Source organism: Vigna umbellata, chromosome 9, assembly GCF_029865625.1.
Source record: "Vigna umbellata cultivar VRB3 chromosome 9, Vumbellata_1.0, whole genome shotgun sequence".
In the NCBI taxonomy this organism is placed as follows: Eukaryota; Viridiplantae; Streptophyta; class Magnoliopsida; order Fabales; family Fabaceae; genus Vigna; species Vigna umbellata.
Genome location: NC_142173.1, coordinates 17,424,289 through 17,450,531, shown reverse-complemented (window position 1 = coordinate 17,450,531; position 26,243 = coordinate 17,424,289). Strand labels below are relative to the sequence as shown.

Sequence of the window (26,243 nt, the reverse complement as noted above, 5' to 3'; positions counted from 1 at the left end):
GGCCAGGGACGGACGTTCAAAGACTACACATGGTTTTCACTGTTCAGCCTATTAAACGTCCGTCACCTAGGACGGACGTTCATAACATTATAAACGTCCGTCTCGGCCAGGGACGGACGTTCAAAAAGCTACACATGGTTTTCACTGTTCAGCCTATTAAACGTCCGTCACCTAGGACGGACGTTCATAACCTTATGAACGTCCGTCTCGGCCAGGGACGGACAATCAAAGACTACACATGGTTTTCACTGTTCAGCCTATTAAACGTCCGTCACCTAGGACGGACGTTCATAACATTATCAACGTCCGTCTCGGCCAGGGACGGACGTCCAAAGGGCTGACACGTGTTCACTTGTTCAGCCTATTAAACGTCCGTCACCTAGGACGGACGTACATTACATTATAAACGTCCGTCTCGATAAGGGACGGACGTTCATAGGCTGGCAGGGGTTCACTTGTTCACCCTATTAAACGTCCGTCTGCCAAAGCCGGACGTCTATAATATTATACACGTCCGGCTCGACCCAGGACGGACGTCTAGAGTTCCACTTATTTACTAATATGCCACCGGTCAATTATATACGTTGGGGCTTTTATGGACGGACGTCTATTGGGAGACGTTAAAAGCCCTTTCTGCACTAGTGTAAAATACAAGTACCTTATATAGATATATGTAGCTACAGTTTCGGACAATCATTCCAAATTCGTGGGAACCACAGGCATTTACGGTCACAGCCACTGATAAACAGACCAGCTTAAAAACAAATCTTCCCAAACCCTACAATTGGTTAAAAATGAATATTCCAAAACTCTATCATCACCAAAAACAAGCTGTAACTAAAATTTGAACAGCAATATAGTAAAAGCAGAACCAAAATAAGATGAATATAGAATCATCATTGTATCCTGATATCATGTATGTACATTAAGGTCCCTAAATTGTTAAAAGGTAACAAACAAAATTGCCATCATCATTCATACAAAAAAAGATGTTGTACAAAAATTGCAGCAACAAAAAATCTGCTCTAGATGGTTGTCTTGGACAAAATGTTAACTGACAATTACGATAAATTTCGACTACACTCTTGCATGCAGCCAAAACGTAGTTTCTCAAGAAACCCTAGAACGAACTACAAAAGGGGACTTACCAGTTTCAGCCTCTGAAACTGTTCGGTCCAGTTGGTAGCTTACAGCTGGGTGAACGTTTCTACGGTGCTGCAAGTTGATCGGAGAAGAAGCGTGAGGATTACAGTAGAGAGAAGTTAAGGGTTTCTAGAGAGAAGTTAGAGAGAAATGAAGGGTTGAGTTCTGAGGTAGAAGACTAGTGCGTGCAAGTGAGAGAGTTTTTCGAAAACTAAAGTTTTGTTAATTTCCACGCCCCACGGACGAGCGTCTCCCAGGCTGACACCTGCACTCCCACTTCTGATTTCAGAAACTTCTAACGTGACATGCAGAGAGTGGGAAGAAGATTTTTAGAAATTAGTTTTCTTCCCAAGTCAAGCGGACGTCCTCTGATACACGGACACCTGCCTTCCACTAGCATTTTCAGAATTCCCCTATTTGTGACACTTGGCAGTGGAGTTTCAAATTAGGAAGTGGGTTTTAATAGCTGAGTATTGAGTGGTGTGCATTACTGGTGATGTGGCAGAGACTATCATTACTAATTATTAAGGGTCTCACAGTTCTAAATATTTGAAAAGAAGAATTAAATTTTTTTTTTCAAGGTAGATAGAACTATTTTATTTTTTCTTCTAATATACAAAGCATATATAGTTTTCAAACGGAAAACATTTGAAATAGAAGAATGTGTGCATGTTGTCTTTGATGAAATTGTAGACCTTGAGGCAAAACCTCTTGAGTCATTTGAATTACATGCAGGCAATGATGAAGATTTGTAGAAGACAACAAATGAAGTGAAGAATGATGACAATCCTCAAGATGAAGATCTAAACAAAATGTGGAAACAACCTAGAGGATTCTCATTACGAAGTTGGAGGCATATCTAAAGGGGTAAACATTAGAAGAGATCTAAGAATTTTTAGAAATATCTTAGGTTTGAAAAACTAGCCATATTTTTGTATGCTCCTATAGTATATAGTTCAATGTATGTTCAATCAATGTTTTAAAAGTTCTTTATCCTAAAATTATTTGCTTTAAATATCCTATTGTGCATGTTTGAATGAATCTTTAAATTTGAAATATTTTTAGCTCATATGCATACATGCCTTTATTAAGGGGGAGTATAATTTCTAATAAATTTAGGGGGAGAATTTAAACATCACTTTTTAATAATGATCAAAAAGGGGGAGAAATATTTAAAGCCTTAAACTTATTTCTAAGTTCACTAACAATTGTTTCTTCCTTAAGTTGTGTTTTAAATACAGATTATTACCAAAAGCTTTAAATCAAGAAGGTTTTGATCATCATCAAAAAGGGGGAGATTGTTAGCAAAATGATCAAGATGAAGTTTTGATGATGTCCAAATCAAGTCAAGAACAACCAAGACTCATGAAGAATGATCTTTTGAAGACTTGTAACTTTTGTAATAACTGTATGAACATAGGAAATTAGTGGTTTTATGTATGCATTCAAAAGTGATGTAAAAATAAACCAAAAGCAAAAAAATTTGCAATGCTAAAAGATTAGCAGGGGTATCTAATCGATTATTCCAGAGACGAATGGAGAAGCACAGCAATGCAGACTAATCGATTAGCAGAGCAGACTAATCGATTAGCAGAGCAGACTAATCGATTAGCGCTAATCGATTAGCAGAGCAGACTAATCGATTAGCAGAGTGACCGTTTGAAAAACTAGCCGTTTTTAGAGCCGTTGGACTATCCGTTGGTGCGTTAATCGATTAGCAACTTAAGATAATCGATTAACACAGTAAGAAAGGCTGAAAACGAAAAATGGAAGAGCCTTTGGATGAGTCTATAAATAGACTCTCATTTCCTCTCAAGAAATAAACCAACCAACTAGAGAAACTCTTCCCTTGTGCTCAAATACTTAGAAACTCTTGAGAATTGTGTGCTCTTGCTCAGCTAAGGAAACTCTGTCTGTAGAGTTGGTGAAATACTGCTACGGTGATAGAGGAATAGCTGATTCATCCTTGGTGTGTCTAAGGAGGTGTTCGGAAGAGGAAGTTCATCCTTCGTGAAGCATTCGAAGGAGGTGGTCATCCTTTGTGAAGATTCAAAGGAGGTGTAAGTTGGTTCATCCTTCGTGAAGCATTCGAAGGAGGTGGTCATCCTTTGTGAAGATTCAAAGGAGGTGGTTGTCTCATCTCTTGTGGCATCAAGAGAGGTGTTTTCTAAACTCTTACAAATTGTATCTTTGTGATTGTAGTTTGTAATTGTTTTGTGATTAGTGAATTGTTTATCTTGTTTTGAGATAAGCGACTGGACGTAGGATTGGTAAGATCCGAACCAGGATAAAATCATCTGTGCGAATTTCTCTCAACCTTACTCTATTTTATTGTTATCATTAATTGCTAAGTAAGTTTAATTGAGTAGAAATCTTTAAGGCACACGTTTTTAGTAAGAACCAATTCACCCCCCCTCTTGGTTTATTGTTCCACGCTAACCCATCCGCTGCAGCCGCTCTGACAATTGGTATCAGAGCTTGCTTTGATAGTCATTCAAATGGCGGGATCGTATCAAACATTCGCAGAGGGTGCTTCTATCAATAGACCACCACTATTCACAGGTGAAAATTACGCATTTTGGAAGGTCAGAATGCAAATATTTATGGAATCTATTGATATAGATATTTGGGATGTTGTTGCATTTGGTCCTTTTGTTCCAACTAACAATATGCAGGAACCAAAGCCTCGTGACCAATGGACTGCTCAAGATAAGAAAAAATTTGGTAATGATGTAAAAGCTCGTAATATTATTTCATCTGCTTTAACTGTTGATGAGTTTTACAGGATTTCTATTTGTAAAACTGCACAAGAAATGTGGGAAGTACTAAGAGTAACCCATGAAGGTACAGATGATGTTAAGAGAGCTAGAAAGAATTCCTTAATCCAGGAATACGAGATGTTCAGGATGAAGCAACGGGAAACAATAGTAGATGTTCAGAAACGCTTCACCAACATCGTAAATCATCTTATTGGACTAGGTAAGTCTTTCGATACTGATGAGCTTAATATAAAAATTTTGAAATCTTTAGACAGGTCTTGGCAACCAAAAGTGACTGCAATTTCTGAGTCACAAAATCTCAACACAATGACCATGGCTGCATTATTTGGAAAGTTGAGAGAGCATGAACTTGACCTCGGAAGACTTGATGAAGAAGAAGCAAAAGCCAAAAACAACAAGAAGAGTTTGGCGTTAAAGTCGGAGGTTGAAAGAAGCAAAGGTAAATCGGAAGATGAAGACTCAGACGAAGAAGAAGAATTGAGACTCATGATAAAAAGGCTCAACAGGTTCATGAAGTCTAAAGGTAAAGGAAAATTTAGATACGAAAAGAAAGATAATCCAGTATCTTCCTCAAATTACCGATGCTATGGTTGCGGAGAAAAGGGGCATCTAAAAGCAGACTGCCAAGATCAAAAGAAGGGTGAAGACAAAAAGGAGAAAAGATTCTTCAAGAAAAAGAAGGCATACATTGCATGGGAAGACGACAATGAGACCATTTCAGATTCAAGCTACTCAGATGAAGAAGCAAACATCTGTTTAGTGGTGAACGACGACGCTGGAAGCCAAGTAAGTACATCTAGCGATTCTGATAATTCTAGTCAAATTAGTGAAAATGAATTGCATGAAATTTATGCTGCTTTAATAGTAGAATCTGAAAAATTAGATAAAGCCCATCAGAAATTGAAAAAGGATTTCAAAAATTTAAAATTAAATTTTGAAAATATTTCTGAAGAAAATAAAAATTTGAAATCAGACTTTGAAAATATTCTTGAAGAAAATAAGTGTGACGTCCCATTTATTTTCCTGATGAGTCACCACTCTGCTCCCATAAATGCACCGTGCCACGTGTTCTGAGCATTTAAAATCCACCCACGGAGCCGTGCATGCACGCCACTTGTCCAAAGTGGAAGTTTCTGAAGTGGATGGTGGGGTGCAGGTGTCAACCAGAGAGACGTTCGTTCGTCTGGAAGTGGGATTTGATCAAAAGTAAAATTTTTGGAAAAAGCTCCCACTCTCTACGCGCACCTCCTCCCTTCCACACTCAGACTTTTCTTTTCTCCTCCATCTCTCTAGAACCCTTCCTCTTCTCTCTTCTGCAACTCACCACTCTCTTCTCCAATTTCGTTCCAGAAAACGCAGAAACGTTCACTGCACCGTGAGCTTCATCTTGGACCGAACCACTTCCCGTTCTGGTAAGTCTCCCCTGGATGATCGTTTCTGGATTTCCTACAAACTCAGATCCAACTGCATGCATGGGTGCAAACTCAGTTCTTTCGTTTTCTTTTTGTTAATTTTAGTTGAAGAGTTTAAGAGGAGCGTTGAGAATAGAAAGCCACCTTTGGACGATTCAAAACCACCCTCTTTTAGAACGTTCACTACTGGATCCGGGTAAGGGAAGCTTATTAGATTCAATTCATGTGATTTTCTGTACTGCATGTGCGTTTATGTGATGTTTGAAGTATGATTTATGATAAGTGGATTTTTGGTGTATGAATATGATATTGAATTGATTGTATGGAAATGATGAAATGTTCTATGGTTGGATTAAACTGAAATATGAGCTGTATGATGAGATGATGCATGAACATTATAGATTTTTGATATGATATGCTTAATTAAATGTATGAAAGTTATACTGGAAAATGAGTTTACTGTAAATGAGAAATTGAAAATGAGATCTGTATGATAACACACGTTCGTTATCGAACGGTCCTTGACCGTTCGGTATTCTCTGTAACTTTTCTGAAAAAGCTGAATCCTTTCATTTGGAAAGAATTCGCGTGGAGGACGAACGCCCTCTTATATTAGTCTTACGTTTGAGCGTTCGGCCAAACGTAAATATCCTGAGTGTTGTGTGAGAAATTTGAGAAGCCTGAGAATATATTCAAACACTTAGTCATATTGTTCAAAATGTAACTTCAACATTATAACTTATGAAAAATCCTATTTCAAATATCTTGAATCAGCGATGGGTCTCGACCCAAAGCGTACGTCCTAAGTAAGCGCTCGGTCTTATACCGAACGCTCGTCCAAATGCGTATGTTATAAAGGACGCTCGGTCCTATACCGAACGTTCGTTCCTTCCGTAATTATCAACGAGCTGTAATAGCGTTCGTCCTAAATTGAAATAGCGTTCGTCCATAAATTTAAATAGCGTTCGTCCAATAGTTCTAGTAACGTTCGTCCAATACTTCAGTGACGTTCGTCCAAAACTTCATTAAATGCCTATTTTCGCGCTCGGTCATTGACTGGCGGTTTGTCTCCTGAATTAACTCGTGTTCGGTTTATTTATCTAAACAAGTTTGTGATATATCTATCCATTGGATTCGTTCCAGAGTTATTGAACTTAAATTATTCTAAGTATTTTCCAGATCGTACTAGAGTCAGTTCATCTAACTGATTCAAGTTGTATTGAAGTCCATCTAATAACCTGTGTCGGTTTTATTCTACTCGTGATCGAACCTCTCTTGGTATTGTATTAACGTTCGTCCTCTATTACAAAGAGGGCTGGACGTTCGTTCTTTTATGGAAGTGAAACTAAGAATGAAAGTGTGAATAAGATGAAAGATTAAGATGTGCGAATGATGTAAGAGATGAAATTATGATTGTTGGTTTTGAACGAGCGTTCCAGGGAGGAACGACTCTTGGTTGAAAGTTGAGATTTGTAAAGTATGAATGTGGTAAGCTTAGCTGGCGGTTCATCCTGATATTCCGTGAGTGCTCGTTCTCAAGTAGAGAGGAGTATGTCATGTGTGGGAATGGCAGGAGGTCTTAGTCCATAACTGTAACTTGGACAGAACGGACTAACCTCAGGTGGCAGCTGACGAGTATTCCAGCTCTTCCACCTGGGTGCACGGACGTCGTAGCTACACAGAATTCATACAGTCCGGACGGTCGGTCTAGTATCAGGATTTTGATTGAGTTAATGGATGAATTGAATGTGTATGTTGTGAATTTACTTGCTGAAATTGATAAGTATGAAATGTATGTTTGACTTGAATTAAATTCAATAAGCTTACCCTTGCACTTTCCTTTGTGTTGTCTGTTTATGTATGTCCGTCTTGTCAATGCAATGATCATCCGTGTGGATGTGAGCAGAGGGAGATACATCTTTGGAGGAAACACTTGCAGAGGAGATCCTTGCTGAAGAGAACTTAGTAGAAATTGAAGTGAAGGCCGAACAGTAGGTCGTTCGGTTATACTTTAGTTTAGTTTAGTAGCGAGCCGCTTTAGAGCGAGCGTTCCTTTTGGCTTGCGTTTGAATATTGAACGTTCGGTATTTCTTTTGTAAACCGTTCGTTCTTATTATTTTGTAGCGCTCGTAGTTTACGTGTATATGTAAGGTCGTTCGGCCATTATTTTGAACTTGTTCTCTGTTATTGTAAAATTGCTTTATCATATTAATACATGTTAATATTCTATTATATAGTTGCTGACTGTATAATTTTGGGATGTTACAATAAGAATTTAAAATTAAATTTTGAAAATATTTTTGAAGAAAATAAAGATTTGAAAAATAAAGTTTTAATTTTTGAAAAGGGTAAATTTACTAGTAGTGATGAATGTGTTTCTTGTGAAAATTTTAAGAAACTACTAGAACAAACAACCTTAGGAGAATGTAGTAAAAATAATGAAAATAAGGTTGTTAAAAATAAGTATGTTCCTAGAATTAAAAATAAACACAATCATAGAACCCGTAGAACTTGGGTAGAAAAAGGAACAACTTATAGGAACACAAATGTTGTATCATGCTTTTATTGTATGAAAAAGGGTCATACATCTAACAAATGTAAAATTAAGCATTATGGTGTTCCAAGTGGTAGATACATTTGGGTTGTAAAATGATTTCAAATTTTCAAACTAACCCAAAGGACCCATACAAAATAGTTGGGTACCTATTGTTTAAAATTTAGAATTTCTTTAAAACAATATTTAAGAAATTTTTTAATTGTTTTTGTTCTTGTAACATCCCAAAATACAGTAATTACCATAAGTCAGAATTAATTACAATTAACAGTAAACAATGCAGTCTTTATATACATAATTGAAGTTCCAGAGCCGAACGGCTTCAATACAAAATAACGAGCGTAACACAGGAACAGGAAATTAAACTATAACGAACGGTTTTACAAAATCCTAACCGAACGTTCATAACAAATACTGAAAGACTAATAAATGAAAACCTAGCGAGCGCTCTAAGGCTCGGCTTTAACTTCTACTTCAACCAGATTAGCATCTTCCAAATTTTCTTCTTCCAGCATTTCTTCAAGAGACGCACCACCATCTGCTCACATCCACACGGATGATCATTGCAATGACAGGACGAACGTACATAACAGTGGACAACACAAGAAAACGAAAAGGGTAAGCTTATATAATTTAATTCATACAATTAATACATATATTTAACATTTCAATTCACACATACAGCATGTAACTTCACATAGAATATCATAGAAATATATATATATATAAGACAGACCGTCCGGACTGTATGAAACCGTGTAGTTACAAGCGTCCTTGCACCTGAGTGGTGTGGTAACTGGGATACACTCAACAGCTGCCACTCGAGGTTAGTCCGTTCTTACGTCGCCCATGTTAACTTATGGACTAAGGACCTCCTGCCGTTCCCACACATGACTACCCTCCTCTACATGAAGATGAGTATCACGGAACATCAGGATGGACAGCGAGTCCTAACTTATCCACAGTCATACTTTACCAAATTTAATATTTAATATATCTGAGACGTTCCTCCTTGGAACGCTCGTTCAAAACCCATAATCGTATAATCATTTAATATAGCGTTCAAACATCTTAACATTTCATATTTATAACATTTTCATTCTATGTTCCACTCTCTTAAAAAGACAAACATTCAACTTTCTGAAGGAAGAGGACGAACGTTAAAAGCCAGATTTAGAAGAACCCATTAACAATCAGAAAGACTCCAGAATAATAAGACCATTTTCAGAATATTTTAAGTACCACGAGGTCAGGTTAACTCAACTTGGACGAAGATACATCAAGAAGAATACTTAACTACATTGGGAACCTTTTATTTGGAAGGGATCGGCTGCCAGTCAATGACCGAACGCGCCAATATCCATTTACTAAGTATTTGGACGAACGCTATTTACGTTCGTTAAGGAATCAAAGATAAGGACGAGCGTTCAATCTAAGACCGAACACTTCATTAATGCGAACGCTAGGTAGATGACTGAGCACCAATCAAGACGAACGCTTGGTATAAGACCGAGCGCTATTTGGTACGAACGCTTCGGTATAAGACCGAGCGCTATATAGAACGAACATTCGGTATAAGACCGAACGTTACGTATGTTAAAGTTTAAAGTATTTATATACAGCTGAGCTGAACCGAACGCTCAGACATTTAAATGGGGACGCTCGTTCTCGAGCGGAGTTCTTCCCAAATGAAAGAATTCAACTCTAAGTCTTTTTCAGGGAAACCGAACGGTATAAGACCGTACGGTGACGAGCGTAATTTATCATAGGTAATGATTTACGTTTCAGATTTTTCAACTATCTTAACTTTAACATTTTTCATACGATTCATACTTTATAAATTCACATCCAATATTACTTTACAAACTTTATGGAATTCATCACATTAACAACTCATACATTACAGAAAATCAGCCATTTTCCATACGTATCAAACCAACATGCAGTTCAACCAAATCAGAAATCATATTCAATATCAGAGATCGTTCATAACAGCTCAAACAGCATACTTTTCATACATGCAAATCAGATCATACAACATGCAAGTATAAATTAAACATATAAGCTTCCCTTACCCGGATTTGTAAGCAACTTTATCCTAAGTGCAAGATTGGTGGCTTCGTCCAACTAACGTTTTGCTATCCTCAATGTCCCTTTTACTCTTCCAAAACAAATCTAGCCATAATAAAATCAAAGAACTTAGACTACACTCTTGCATGCAGCCAAAACGTAGTTTCTCAAGAAACCCTAGAACGAACTACAAAAGGGGACTTACCAGTTTCAGCCTCTGAAACCGTTCGGTCCAGTTGGTAGCTTACAGCTGGGTGAACGTTTCTACGGTGCTGCAAGTTGATCGGAGAAGAAGCGTGAGGATTACAGTAGAGAGAAGTTAAGGGTTTCTAGAGAGAAGTTAGAGAGAAATGAAGGGTTGATTCTGAGGTAGAAGACTAGTGCGTGCAAGTGAGAGAGTTTTTCGAAAACTAAAGTTTTGTTAATTTCCACGCCCCACGGACGAGCGTCTCCCAGGCTGACACCTGCACTCCCACTTCTGATTTCAGAAACTTCTAACGTGACAGGTGGCGTTCGTGCATGCAGAGAGTGGGAAGAAGATTTTTAGAAATTAGTTTTCTTCCCAAGTCAAGCGGACGTCCTCTGATACACGGACACCTGCCTTCCACTAGCATTTTCAGAATTCCCCTATTTGTGACACTTGGCAGTGGAGTTTCAAATTAGGAAGTGGGTTTTAATAGCTGAGTATTGAGTGGCGTGCATTACTGGTGATGTGGCAGAGACTATCATTACTAATTATTAAGGGTCTCACAGTTCTAAATATTTGAAAAGAAGAATTAAAAATTTTTTTTTCAAGGTAGATAAAACTATTTTATTTTTTCTTCTAATATACAAAGCATATATAGTTTTCAAACGGAAAACATTTGAAATAGAAGAATGTGTGCATGTTGTCTTTGATGAAATTGTAGACCTTGAGGCAAAACCTCTTGAGTCATTTGAATTACATGCAGGCAATGATGAAGATTTGTAGAAGACAACAAATGAAGTGAAGAATGATGACAATCCTCAAGATGAAGATCTAAACAAAATGTGGAAATAACCTAGAGGATTCTCATTACGAAGTTGGAGGCATATCTAAAGGGGTAAACATTAGAAGAGATCTAAGAATTTTTAGAAATATCTTAGGTTTGAAAAACTAGCCATATTTTTGTATGCTCCTATAGTATATAGTTCAATGTATGTTCAATCAATGTTTTAAAAGTTATTTATCCTAAAATTATTTGCTTTAAATATCCTATTGTGCATGTTTGAATGAATCTTTAAATTTGAAATATTTTTAGCTCATATGCATACATGCCTTTATTAAGGGGGAGTATAATTTCTAATAAATTTAGGGGGAGAATTTAAACATCACTTTTTAATAATGATCAAAAAGGGGGAGAAATATTTAAAGCCTTAAACTTATTTCTAAGTTCACTAACAATTGTTTCTTCCTTAAGTTGTGTTTTAAATACAGATTATTACCAAAAGCTTTAAATCAAGAAGGTTTTGATCATCATCAAAAAGGGAGAGATTGTTAGCAAAATGATCAAGATGAAGTTTTGATGATGTCCAAATCAAGTCAAGAACAACCAAGACTCATGAAGAATGATCTTTTGAAGACTTGTAACTTTTGTAATAACTGTATGAACATAGGAAATTAGTGGTTTTATGTATGCATTTAAAAGTGATGTAAAAATAAACCAAAAGCAAAAAAATTTGCAGTGCTAATCGATTAGCAGGGGTATCTAATCGATTATTCCAGAGACGAATGGAGAAGCACAGCAATGCCGACTAATCGATTAGCAGAGCAGACTAATCGATTAGCGCTAATCGATTAGCAGAGCAGACTAATCGATTAGCAGAGTGACCGTTTGAAAAACTAGCCGTTTTTAGAGCCGTTGGACTATCCGTTGGTGCGTTAATCGATTAGCAACTTAAGATAATCGATTAACACAGTAAGAAAGGCTGAAAACGAAAAATGGAAGAGCCTTTGGATGAGTCTATAAATAGACTCTCATTTCCTCTCAAGAAATAAACCAACCAACTAGAGAAACTCTTCCCTTGTGCTCAAATACTCAGAAACTCTTGAGAATTGTGTGCTCTTGCTCAGCTAAGGAAACTCTGTCTGTAGAGTTGGTGAAATACTGCTACGGTGATAGAGGAATAGCTGATTCATCCTTGGTGTGTCTAAGGAGGTGTTCGGAAGAGGAAGTTCATCCTTCGTGAAGCATTCGAAGGAGGTGGTCATCCTTTGTGAAGATTCAAAGGAGGTGTAAGTTGGTTCATCCTTCGTGAAGCATTCGAAGGAGGTGGTCATCCTTTGTGAAGATTCAAAGGAGGTGGTTGTCTCATCTCTTGTGGCATCAAGAGAGGTGTTTTCTAAACTCTTACAAATTGTATCTTTGTGATTGTAGTTTGTAATTGTTTTGTGATTAGTGAATTGTTTATCTTGTTTTGAGATAAGCGACTGGACGTAGGATTGGTAAGATCCGAACCAGGATAAAATCATCTGTGCGAATTTCTCTCAACCTTACTCTATTTTATTGTTATCATTAATTGCTAAGTAAGTTTAATTGAGTAGAAATCTTTAAGGCACACGTTTTTAGTAAGAACCAATTCACCCCCCCTCTTGGTTTGTTGTTCCACGCTAACCCATCCGCTGCAGCCGCTCTGACAATCTGAACCTCTCATACAATGCCAGAGTTGAACACATGTAGATCCAGTAAGGTATTGTAATGCCCCTTCTCAATTTCTTCATCTTTTACTTGATGAAGAACAAGGGTCTCAATAATGAGGTCTTCCCAATCAACATCGTCCACTACTATTCCTTTTCTCTTCCTCCTTCTTTCAGGACAAGAGCTATGTAAAGGGACAGAAACATCACCTAGATTAGCATCTACTGGATGCATAATTCGTTTTATCCGCAACTTAGCAGCATTGATTTTCTCCTTCCTCATTTTACATTTCAATTGACCATTGACAAACGATGGCGGCATTATATCCACACCAACATCCTTCTCCATTAGTTCTTTAAGCATAAGCTTCTTGCTAAATTCAGATTTTCCATCCCACCACTCCCTACACTCCAGAATATCAAACTGAAAAATAGTCCTTTTCCGAGCATTCCCGCTCCCTCGCAATGGCTCAGCACAACGATTTTGATCTAAAAACTTCTTATACATCATAGACAAGCATTCAGTGGAAATCTGCATTCTGTCAGCATCCCTTTTACTCTCCAACGAAAAATACTGTAAATCCTTACGCGAAGTCACGCCATCAACGCCGTATTCAAATTCATTGTCATGTCTCAAGCATTCAGCAACCACATCCTCCAAGTCCACCGCAGCTCGATCAAGACCCTTCCTCTTCTCCTGAGTCTCCCCAGGATTCAACATAACCTTCCTCTCCATATACCGAATCACCAAAGGCGCATTCTTAACAATGTTTTTAACAGTAACATCCTTACCCCAAGGCAACACCTGCGCAGCCTTCACAAGCGTCTCAAGCAACTCCTTATATCTTAGCCTACAAGTTGAAACCGTAGCATGAACTTCCTTATCCAATTCCTCCATCACCACCACGATCCCATTCAACTCCGCCACAAATACCAAGACCGCCACCACCAGCGGAAGGGGCCGGCGGCCGGTGCTCAAAAACCACTTCACCGCACATTGAATCAAAAACACCCCCTGTTTCCGCATCTTCTCAATCACACCGCTCTCAACAGAGGAAAAAACACTCGAATTTTTAATTGTTCTTTCCAACGAATGCACAATGTCAAACTCCGGAAAATCAGGTCTCAGATCCAAAATATCAACAACACGCTGAATCATCTTACCGATTTCATAGATGTCGCACCCCACCGTGGAGGCAATCTCCGCCATAGGCAAGGGTCGGTCCTCCCTCCGCATGACAACATACGCGCACGCGCCGATGAGCACGCCGAACCACTCACCCTGGCCAAACTCACCATCGGTTATGGTGTACACCATGCTCCTAACGTCGCTGTTCTTGGAAGATAATCCTAGACTGTAGGTTACTTCCTCGATGGTGCTTTTTGCGGTAAAGTGTTTCCTCTCTCTATAAGAGTATACGCTACCGGAACCGGCGGTACCCACATGGATGAAAGTCCCCTGGGGACCATCGATGCCGCCGATTTGGGCTTCAAATTGGTCGAATTGCTGAATGCAACCACAAGAAGAACATATTAACGCACCAGATTCATCGTCGCGGAGGAATGAGGTTTTGTCACAGTAGCTGCAAGAAGAAGGAGACATGAAACCCCTCAAGGAATGAGGTCTTGTCACAGTAGCTGCAAGAAGAAGGAGACATGAAACCCCTCATTCCAAAGAGTTTTACAAATTTAATTAAATTGAGTATATATAAGCCCTTTTCAATCTAGCAAAGTTATTTATAAACAACATAGTGTCTTTAAAACTTAATTATATTTTATTTAATTAATGTAAAAAATAACATTCAAGCTATTAAAAATATATTTTACAAATATAATTCTATTCAAGATGATTTCTATATCATAATGACTAATATAATTTATCAATAAACTAATATTTTATACACAAATATTATATTATTATATGATAAATAATATTATAATAGTATAGTATTTATATAATTATTCTAATTTATAAATTATTAAAATTTTATATAATTATATGATATTTATAATTATATAATTGTACATATTTATATAAAATAAAATAAAATATAATATAAACACGTGGGTTTAATTTAAATATATATTTGTGTGTGTTTCAGCTAAGAAGACTAGGAAGTAGATTAACAAGAAGAAGATGTCTCACATTGTTCACTCCCTCCCCTTAAAGCGCCTCTCACTACCCTTCCACTCTTTTGTTCCTCGCAAATTCATTGTTCCTTTGAACAGGAACTTTTCTTTCATTTTTCCAACTTCACTCTCTGTCAGATGCAACCACTCCAACATCGTGGAACCCTTCCCACCACTGCCTCAATATCCTTCGGGTTTACTCTTCAACTTAATGTTTGAACATTTCTGGCTACTTAATGTTTTGGTTTCTCTAAAATGTAAGGACTTGTTATGTATTCTTGTGAGTGTGCTACACCAACTCCACTAATGCATTGTCTGGATAAATACAACCTTTTAGACTGAAAAATTAGTATAAGGTCCTGGACCACCATGTGTGCATGATCCCTAAGAATATTCATGTGACATAAATTCAAGATTTCCAATTTACAGAAGAGTGTTAACAACACTCAATTTGTTACGTGCCTGACCACGTAATTTGCCTCACACAGTGAACGGAATGAAACTTAAGTGAATAAAACTCTTTATTATTGAAACTCTGGAAATTACGAACACAACTAATGACTGGGAGCAGGTCCTCCTTCAGTCACACGAGAGCATAACCTCTCTTACAATATTCAGAATACTCCCAGATATCCCTCCTAAGTTCTAGGTGCCCTCTATAAATAATATTAATTACTCCTTCCAGAAAAGGTAAGGAATAACTAGTAATTATTTGGAAAGAATCATTCTGATTCTGTCTTTATTTACTGTATTTATTACTAATTAACTCCGCTGATTGCCTCTTGAATGCCCGCCTGATCTTCCGCTTGCCATTAAGGCGAGCGCTGTCGCTCCTCTTCGCTGCGGACGTACGTCATTATTTAGGACGCTCGTCCTTGCTCATCGTTGGGACGCTCGTCCATGTTAGAACGTTCGTCCTCGCCCCTCGTTGGGACGCTCGTCCTTGCTCCTTGCTCCGGACGTTCGTCCTCGCCCCTCGTTGGGACGCTCGTCCTTGCTCCTTGCTCCGGACGTTCGTCCATGCTCTGCTCGTCCTCGCCCATAGTTGGGACGCTCGTCCTCACATCTTGCTCCGAACGTTCGTCCATGGTAATACGTTCGTCGCCCTTCTCCCTCCTATATCTCCTTCTCTCATACACTCGCCAGGCCCTAACATTACCCACCCCATGAAGATCAACCTTGTCCCCAAGGTTGAAGTCAGGATATTGGTCGTGGATGGTGAGGGCATCTTCCCATGTAGCCCCGTCAGGTCCTCCATCTTGCCATTCGACCAGGACTTCCTGTCGATCGTCCTCCCCCTGGTGCACTTGCCTCTTGTCCAGCACTCTGACCGGTCGTGGAGATGGTGCCTCCATCTCTAAGTCTTTTGGTAGCTCCGGTTCGACCGGATGATCCCCTACTGCCTTCTTCAGCTGCGACACATGGAACACGGGGTGTATTCGTGCAGACTCGGGTAATTGCAGCTTAAAGGCGACTGCCCCCACCTGCTGGATGACCAGGAATGGTCCAAAATAACGAGCGGCTAACTTAGAGTGTACGGTGGACGACATCGAAGTCTGCTTGTGAGGACGAATCTTCAGATAGACCCAGTCCCCCACACCAACTTGGGACGGCCTCCGTGCCTTATCAGCCTGTCGCACCATTAACTCTTGTGCCCTGGCCAGATGAAACTTGAGTTGATGGAGTGCTTCGTCTCTGGTCTGTAATTCCTGATTGACTGCTTCCACTAAAGTCTCCCCTGGAACGAACCGATGCAGTGAAGGAGGCGGCCTTCCATAGACTGTTTCAAAAGGGGTGCATTTGGCTGACGCCTGATAGCTGGTGTTGTACCAGTATTCTGCCCACGGTAATACGACGCTCCAGCCCTTGGGTTGTTCGGAACAAAAACACCTCAAATATCCCTCCAAGACCCTGTTGACCACCTCCGTCTGCCCATCGGTTTCAGGATGGTATGCTGTGCTCATCTTTAGTTGAGTGCCTTGCAATTTGAACAGCTCCTTCCAGAAATTACTCAGGAACAGTGGATCCCGGTCACTGACTATAGATAAAGGTACCCCGTGCAACCTGACGATTTCCTTCACAAAGACCTCGGCTATGGTGCGTGCAGAATAAGGGTGTTTTAAAGGGATGAAGTGGCCGTATTTGCTGAGACGGTCCACTACCACTAATACTGCATCGTACCCTTTCGACTTGGGCAATTTGACAATAAAATCCATACTTATCTCCTCCCAAACTGCGTTGGGGATTGGTAGCGGTTGTAGCAGTCCTTGTGGAGATGATGTCAAATACTTATGTTGTTGACATACCAGGCAGCTGGCAACGAACTCGGTCACGGCTTTCTTCATTCCTACCCAGTACAGGGATTGTGCCACCTTACGGTACGTTCGGTAAACCCCTGAATGGCCTCCGGTTTGAGTGGTATGGAATTCCGCTATCAACTTAGGCACCCAGGCCGAACGTGCTGACAGTACGAGCCTCCCTTTATAATGCAAACGCTCGTTTTCCAGTGTGAACGAAGGGTGGGAATTCGGGTATTTTCTCAAATCCTCGATCACCTTCCTTAACTCTTCATCCTCCTCGACTTCCCTCAAGACATCCTCGAAATCCTGCCAGTAGGGACGAGCAAGCACTTTCAATTCCTTTTCCTCTGGCAGATTCTCCTCCTCCCTCCTTGATAGGGCGTCCGCGACCTTGTTGGTGACCCCTGATTTGTACACAATTTCAAAGTCGTACCCCAGGAGCTTGGCCAGCCAATTCTGCTGATTCTGAGTGGTGATGCGCTGTTCCAACAGGTACTTCAGACTTCTCTGGTCCGTGTGCACCACAAACTTCTGTCCCAAAAGGTAGGGTCTCCAATGTTGTATGGCTAACACTAATGCCATTAATTCCTTCTCGTATATTGACTTCCTTAGGGATCCCTCGGATAATGCTTTGCTAAAGAAAGCTATGGGCTGCTTCCCTTGCATGAGGACCGCCCCTATCCCACGTCCAGAAGCGTCACATTCAATGTGGAAAGGCTGCTCAAAGTCAGGTAGGATCAGCACCGGAGCGGACGTCATTGCCTTCTTTAATCTGGACATGGCCTCCTCGGCCTGCTCCGTCCAGGCGAACTGCCCCTTTTTTAGAAGGTCGGTCAGGGGTTTGGCGATCTTCCCATAATCCTTCACAAACCTTCTGTAATAACCTGTCAGCCCCAAAAATCCCCTCAAGGCCTTCACCGTCTTTGGTTGCTCCCACTCCAGTATGGCCCGTATTTTGTCCTCATCCATTTCTACACCTCTTGCTGAGATCCGGTGCCCAAGATACCCTATTTGAGTTCTACCGAACTCACATTTCTTCTTGTTGGCTACCCAGCGGTTTGTCACCAGCTCACCTAGCACTGTGTCCACGTGCACTAAGTGCTCCTCCCATGAACGGCTGTATACCAGTATATCATCAAAAAAATACCAGGACGAACTTCCGCAGATACGGTTGCAACAGGCTGTTCATGGCACTCTGGAAAGTGGCCGGTGCGTTGGTTAGACCGAACGGCATCACCATGAACTCATAGTGACCTTGGTGTGTCCGGAAAGCCGTTTTCTCTATGTCGCCTCCTCCCATCCGTATCTGGTGATAGCCGGACTTCAAATCCACCTTTGAAAAATAGCAGGCCCCTCTCAATTCGTCTAACAATTCTTCTATTAGGGGAATAGGAAATTTATCAGGGACAGTAGCTCGGTTTAAGGCCCTGTAATCCACACAGAATCTCCAGCTGCCATCCTTCTTCTTGACCAAAATCACCGGACTCGAATAAGGGCTGTTGCTCGACCTTATAACGCCCGCCTTCAACATTTCTGCTACCTGCTTCTCAATCTCGCCTTTCATCACATGGGGATATCGGTAAGGCCTTACATTCACTGGGTCCGTCCCTTCTTTTAAGGGAATTTGATGCACCATCCCCCTATCTGGTGGTAGGCCGTTCGGCTCCTGGAATACGTTCCTGTGTCGTTCCAGTACTCGCCTCATGTCGCTCGCTTGCTTTCTTGTTAATTCTGGACCGAACGTCTCTTCGGTCTGATCGTTCGGTTTTTGACCCTCATCCTTTCCTGTTACCCCAAGCTCCCACAATAGCAACCAGACCTCTACCTCTCCCATCTTGCGCAACGCTGCAGGTTCCACTAGCCTCCGCGTTAGAGTTGGATCTCCTTTAATTGTCAGTTTGCGACCCTCCTGAACGAACGCCATGGTCAGCTGCCCCCAATTAATTGTGACTTCTCCCAACTTGGCCAGCCATTCGACTCCCAATATCACATCCACCCCACCCAGCTCGAATAAGTGGAATCGTTCATTGATCACAACCTCCCCCATGTGGATCGTTACTGCCTCACAACATCCACTCGTCTCCCTTCTTTGTCCGTCCCCCAAACTCACCTTATAGGGTGGTGTACTCACTACGGTTAATGCTAAATCTTCCACCAACTTCTTGCTTATGAAATTGTGACTGGCACCACTGTCAATCAGAATCAGAACCTGCTTCGTCCCGAGCTGTCCATGTAGCTTCATCGTCTGGGGCTGGGTGAGCCCGCCTGCCGAGAAGGCAGATAACTCCATGTGATCGAGTTCGACTTCCTCTTCCTCCTCTCCTCCTGGTTCCTCGTCCTCTGCTAAGATCAGCATTCTTAAACTCCTTTCTGGGCACCGATGCCCTGGGCCGAAAGGTCCTCCACACCTGAAACACCTCCCTTCCTCCCTCCGTTTGACGTACTCTGCGTACGGCAAATCCCGTACGTTCCTGCCTTGCGTGTTCGTGAACGTGCGTTCACCTTCTCTCCTTGGAACTCCTTCCTTGCCTCCCGTACGTCCTCCCTCAACAGGTACCGTCCGAGTTTGATTGTAACGGTTGGGGTCCGTTTTTATCAATGCCGCACTCGGTTTTCCCCACGCCTGCCCTTTTCTGATGATTTCCCCGCCTATCCGCGTGCCTGCTTGGAAAGCTTCCACGTCCCTTGCTAGTCTCATGGTGTCCATTAAATCCTTCGCTTCGAGCAACCGAAGTTGGTTGCGGATCCCCTCCTGCAGACCAGCCATGAAATATCCCATCAGCTGAGCTTCGGGTATCCTTTCCGCTTGGCCCACCAGTACTTCGAATTCCTGAATATACTCTCCCACGGACCCTGACTGTTTGCAGGATGCCAACCTCTCAAAAACTGTCCCTCCGTTTCTGCCTCCAAACCGTACAACCAATGCTTCTTTTAAGCCTGCCCACGAACGGTTTCTGGCCTTCTCCCTCCAAAACCGGAACCAATGCCCTGCAATGCCTTCCATGCTGATGAATGCCAGCCGCAATTTTTCGTCCTCGGGTACTCCTTGTAGTTCGAAAAAATTTTCGGCTCTATAGATCCAATTCATAGGATCATTGCCTTCGAACATGGGTAACTCGACCCTCCGCCTCCAAAACGGCTGCTCCTCTCGGGGTCCCCCCTCCGAGCCTCCGCCTTCCCTCTCGTCCTCATCATTTCTTCTTCCATTGACTGATCCTTGGCTACCATCAAGGTTTCCATCGTACCGTCGACCTCGCTCCCCTATCACCTTCACCAGTTCCTGTACTGCAGCTTCCAGCCCTCCCATGGATATTTCCATGGACTCCATCCTCCCTTCCACCGCGTTCATCCTTCCTTCCATGATGCTTTGTTTCCCTTAATTGAGATCCGGCAGGTCGGACCAATTGTTACGTGCCTGACCACGTAATTTGCCTCACACAGTGAACGGAATGAAACTTAAGTGAATAAAACTCTTTATTATTGAAACTCTGGAAATTACGAACACAACTAATGACTGGGAGCAGGTCCTCCTTCAGTCACACGAGAGCATAACCTCTCTTACAATATTCAGAATACTCCCAGATATCCCTCCTAAGTTCTAGGTGCCCTCTATAAATAATATTAATTACTCCTTCCAGAAAAGGTAAGGAATAACTAGTAATTATTTGGAAAGAATCATTCTGATTCTGTCTTTATTTACTGTATTTATTACTAATTAACTCCGCTGATTGCCTCTTGAATGCCCGCCTGATCTTCCGCTTGCCATTAAGGCGAGCGCTGTCGCTCCTCTTCGCTGCGGACGTACGTCATTATTTAGGACGCTCGTCCTTGCTCATCGTTGGGACGCTCGTCCATGTTAGAACGTTCGTCCTCGCCCCTCGTTGGGACGCTCGTCCTTGCTCCTTGCTCCGGACGTTCGTCCTCGCCCCTCGTTGGGACGCTCGTCCTTGCTCCTTGCTCCGGACGTTCGTCCATGCTCTGCTCGTCCTCGCCCATAGTTGGGACGCTCGTCCTCACATCTTGCTCCGAACGTTCGTCCATGGTAATACGTTCGTCGCCCTTCTCCCTCCTATATCTCCTTCTCTCATACACTCGCCAGGCCCTAACACAATTACATGTGACCAGGGTGATCCTAGACAAGTAATAATTTTGCATTAGATATTGTTTAAAATATAACTTCAATTTTAAATTAAGACAGTGGGGAGTATTCCTCTTAGGAACTTTGAATTTCTTGGAAAATATTATCTCATTTGTTATACTTTAGGGGTTTTGCCTAGGTGGTTCAAGATTCGTATCTTTTTGCTCTTCAAATGTATAAATGTGTTGTTGACATCAGTTTGAGTGGTTGCTTAGGGGCTACATTGGTATGCCATCTTTTTGTGTTTCACTTTGGGGAAACTTTAGTTTTGGTTAGTTTAAAATTATGCTAAATAAATGGATAATGCTGACAAATAATTTGTTGTATGTAAGAAATTAGAAGTGGTGTTAAACAAAAAAAATAATGTATTGGGAGAAAGGGGTGCAGTGGTTGGACTTAAGTCTGAAACTTGAAGTTGAAGAAGTTCAGGACAAGGCCATATGTAAAACTGAAATGAAGGAAATTAAGGAAGTTTAAATTTTTGTTTTTTGAATGAGACTTGAATTAGACATTATCAAGTACATAATAAATTTTATTTATGGTCTCTTCTCTTGCCATCCTATCACTTACAAGTTGCTACTCATCATCATTCATTACATTGATGCTTCTGTATATTTGCCATTGCCAGTTCAACCGATTTGATTTTTATCCCTTCTTTGAGAAAAAAAAATAAAGATAATGATTTCGTTGTTCCTATAAGACGGTTTAGTTGTTAGAACTACCCATAACGCCATATGCAAGGAGTGTGCTCTGATTTAATGTCAAATGTTGCAATGCACTATACCTCCATTTTTCTCTGGCCTTCTCTAAATAAGATCACTTGTAGGCTCCCATGAGGCCAATGGGCCCTTGATGAGGCCTAAAGAATGAGTGGGCTCCATGAACCACTAGGCCATGAAGGTAGTAAGACAAGACGAGGAAAAGTGTATGTGAGAAAGAAGAATCGAATGGTTGAGGTGGCATGACTTAGGGGCAGAGCAGTTAGTTTGGGTGAATGGAAATCCTATTTGTATTCGGTTTTGCTGTTAGTTAAGGGAGAGAGGGATTTTGGTAAAAATGGGAGGAACCGCTTGTGTTGCTCTAGAGGAGCATAGCTCTGGCCCAGTGGGATTTGTTATCCTTCAATATTATGCTTTCATTAACAACATAATACAAAGATTTGTGTTTACTTCATTTCTTTCTTTTTTTTCTTGCTTTTGAGGTGTGGAGTTTGTAATATTTGGTAGGTCGGACTCAGGGCTCCTATGCAATTTTGAAAAGAAAGAGATAGTTAAAGTGCAATTAGAGGAAAATTTTGGACTTCTATACAATTTTGAATAAAATAAAAAAGGTTCAAATATATTAGATATAAGGTAAAATATTTTATCAACAAAATATTTAGAGTCTAAGCCCAATCAAGCCTATATAAAGAAACCCAAGAGAGGCAGAAATCATAACTCATTCATTTAGACTCCTCCACTAGAAACAATCATCCACCACTCCTCTCACTTTTATTTTATTAGGTATTCTACTTCATTCATGGAGGGCTAAACTTCTAGGGCTATTCCACTGTAATTTCATTATGGATTCTGAGGTTAAGTTGAATTAATGTATTTGTTTCTTTTGATTATTGATTTGGGTTATTCTTCTTCTATGTCTTTCATCTCTCAATCATATTAAAAGCAATGATTTTTGCATCACAAAGTGTTTGACTCTACATGCATATTAATCATATGAGTTCAAGGGTTTCTAGGTTTAATTCAGAATTTACTTTGATTGAATTTAGGAACTTTCATATGATTAAACGTGTTCTTGCTACTAATTGAGAATGTACTTTGATTGGTGATAAAAATTTCAACTATAATTAATTGAGAATTTACTTTGATTAATTAGCTTCTAATTTGATTAAGGGATTTAAGAATAGACATCGTTAAACACAATAGGAGTTAATTGAGAATGTACTTTGGTTGAATTCATTGTGAATAATCTAGAAAGGGTCTTGCCTTTGATTGAGAATCTACTTTGGTTGATTGTATGATCGCCCTCAAATTAATTAAGAATGACCTTCAATTAATTTGAAACTCGAACAATAATTAATTGAACAATAATCTTTGGATAACCGATAATGAATCTATCTTGGAAAAGTAGTGGAATTAGCCTATTTCATTATAATTGTTTCTAAGTTTCCTATTTGTTCTTCAAACATTCTTCAAATATTAATTTCATTAGCATAGCTTTTCACTTTTATTCTTGAGCATTGCATAACATTCATAAGAGTCAAATATTGAAAAACAATTTTGTGTTCATTGGCAGACGACTCAGGGTTACTTTAACCCTATCTACTTTCTTGACTACTAACTTGACAATACTGAAGTTTCCTTGAAAAGTATTATCAATTTGATAGCTTTAACGACAGTGTATCAGTTGGCCAAGATCTTTGATCTAAAAATGGTGGCAAAGATGTTTCATTTAGGAGATGTCATGGTTGTCACTGTTTATGATAACGATGTCATCAACATATATTATTAACTAGACACATTCAAAATTTGAGTGACAATAAATGATTGAATGATCTGCCTCACACCAAGTTATACAAAATTGCTTTCTAAATTTTCCAAACCAAGTTATACAAAATCCAAGGTACTTTATTTATAGGAAAGGAAGCCAATTAATGCGAAAGATGAATATATGTTGGAGATGGCAAATTGATGGAGGTGGAAGCTATAGGGAATTTTTTATTATTATTATTATGCACCAGTTTATATTTGGATTTCAAAGACATCTTTGTTGTGGCATGGATGAAATTTGGTTTCAGTTTCGTATTAATTTAAATGTTGTATTCATTTGGAAATAATGGTTTCAGTTTGTCTTTTAATTTAAATGTTGTTGGAACTGATTCACTTTTGGCTCATGATAATCTATATATGCTTGATACTATAACTTCCTATAGTAAATCCTTAAATACAGAATAACATGGTACTAAACGTAAAATTGATAATACTAGCTTAAGAGCATTTTGGCACAAGCGTTTAGGTCACATATCTAAAAACATATTTGAACGCTTGTGTTCGATGGAATCTTGGATTCCATCGACTTCACAAATTTTGATATTTGTATTAAATGTGTTAGAGGTAAACAAACAAAAACAAATAAATTAAGTGTGTATAGAACTGTAAACGTCTTAGAATTGATACAGACATACATTTGTGGTCAATTCCCTACACCATTATGGAATGATCATTATTTTATATCATTCATAGATTATTACTTTAGATATGCATATGTATATCTAATACATGAAAGTCGCAATCATTGATGTATTCAAATCATTTAAGGTTGAAGTTAAGAATCAACTCAACAAAATAATTAAGTGTATTAAGCCTGATCGTGGTGGTGAATATTATAGCAGATATGATGGTTTAGGTCAACATCATTCAGAACTAGGGGTGGTAAAAAAGGTTCAAGCCCGATAGTTGATAACAGTTGATTTTATCATTATTTACGATGCAATTTTGATACTAAATCAACTCTCTTTTACTTTGAAACTTGCTTAAACTCTTGTTTTTAGTTTACTTTTGTGAATAAGAGAGTTGAGGTTATACTTAATGATTTTAATCACTAATTCCCTTAATTTTGTAGCTTATTGGAATGATTTGGAAGAGGAAAAATGTCAAGGCGTTGGAACTCAGAAAGGACAGCAAAAGCACCAGAAGAGAAGGCTATAGAAAGTTGAAGGACGTCTGGTTGCCCTTTTCTAGGGCCCTAAGCGCTGGTGTCACGCAACCACACCTGGTTTCCCTTTTCTAGGGCCCTCAGTACTGAAGTCACACAACCACGCCTGGTTGCCCTCATATGGGGTGCTGAGCGCCGACTACTTGCACCGCAGGACGCATGGTTGCCCTCAACCAGGGCGCTAAGGGATACTCCTCTCGCAAGGATGCCTGCTTGCCCCTAGTGAGGGCGTTGAGCACTGACGACTTGGGCTTTTGGATGTGTTTCTGATTTATTTAAGGACCTCTACGCATTACGGTTCGTATCTTTTGACGGCTGAAGCTTGGAGACACTTCTTTTCAACCCTTTGGAGGCAGACTTGGATGCGGGAGCTTTCCTTTTCTCTTTATAGGGTTTCCATCTCAGTTTTATTCCATTGTACACCAAGGTTCTCCATGACAATGGAGAACTAAACTCATTTGTTGTTGGGGAAGATGTAACCTCTAAACTTTCATGTATTTGAATATGAACTGAATTATTTTATGTTTCTTTCATTAAATGTTAGTGATTTTCTCCTTTGCTCAATGCTTGTTATGTTTTGATCATTCATAGCATGATGTTTGTATTTCTTTGTTATTGGGAAATACCTAGAAATCATGATCCAAAGAATTTTACCCAAAAGAAATATTGTCTAGGGATAAAAGTAGGATGTTTGGTTGTCTTAAGTTTATATTCTGAATGCGGAATTGATTGTTAGGGTTTTCAAGAGATTGTTGTCTAATAGTCAAATCTAGGCTTTTTACGTCGGGGGATCGGGTTCTAAGTAATTTAAAAAGTGACGTTAACATTCTAATGAAGAAGACGAATTCTAATGTGCATGAAAGTAAAGAAGGTTAAATCTAAACCCTAACAACATCATCATCTCATATCATTTAAACATCATTCATTCACTCTTGTTTAAGCCTCCATTGATCACTTTTACACTTTAATATTATGTTTACTTTTCTTGCATTTTATTTTAACCATTGAAATTGTTCGTTAATCTTAATTAGTTAAGGTATTATAAGATTGTTTATTGAACACGAGTCTCTTGGGGAAACGATACTTGGTCTTACCATTTATTATTACTTGATACGATTCGGTACACTTGCCGAGGTCTTAACAAGTTTTTGGAGCCGTTGCCCGGGACTCGTGGTTAACACTATACTTTTGTGTGATTCTTAACCAGTTAGACTTTATTTGATTGTTTTTAGTTTTTGTTTATTTTTAATCTTTTGAGCTAATTGGGTACTCTAGTGTTTTGTTCTCTATGTATGCAGGGCACAATTCGTAGTAGAAGCACAAATTTATCTGAACCTCTTCTTACAGGT

At 39.8% G+C, this 26,243-nt stretch overlaps 1 protein-coding gene and 1 pseudogene across 1 annotated transcript; one reads left to right on the top strand and one right to left on the bottom strand.

Annotated features, from left to right (window-relative positions):
• The first annotated feature begins 3,641 nt into the window (after positions 1-3,641).
• LOC148192760 (uncharacterized) lies at positions 3,642-7,330 on the top strand. The gene is made up of 2 exons (XM_088099280.1): positions 3,642-4,122; positions 7,242-7,330. Exons 1-2 carry the CDS (start codon positions 3,642-3,644, stop codon positions 7,328-7,330), a joined length of 570 nt encoding a protein of 189 aa, XP_087955406.1.
• Positions 7,331-12,623: 5,293 nt separating this feature from the next.
• On the bottom strand, positions 12,624-14,218 carry LOC148192759 (plant-specific TFIIB-related protein PTF2 pseudogene; annotated as a pseudogene).
• Positions 14,219-26,243: the final 12,025 nt, after the last annotated feature.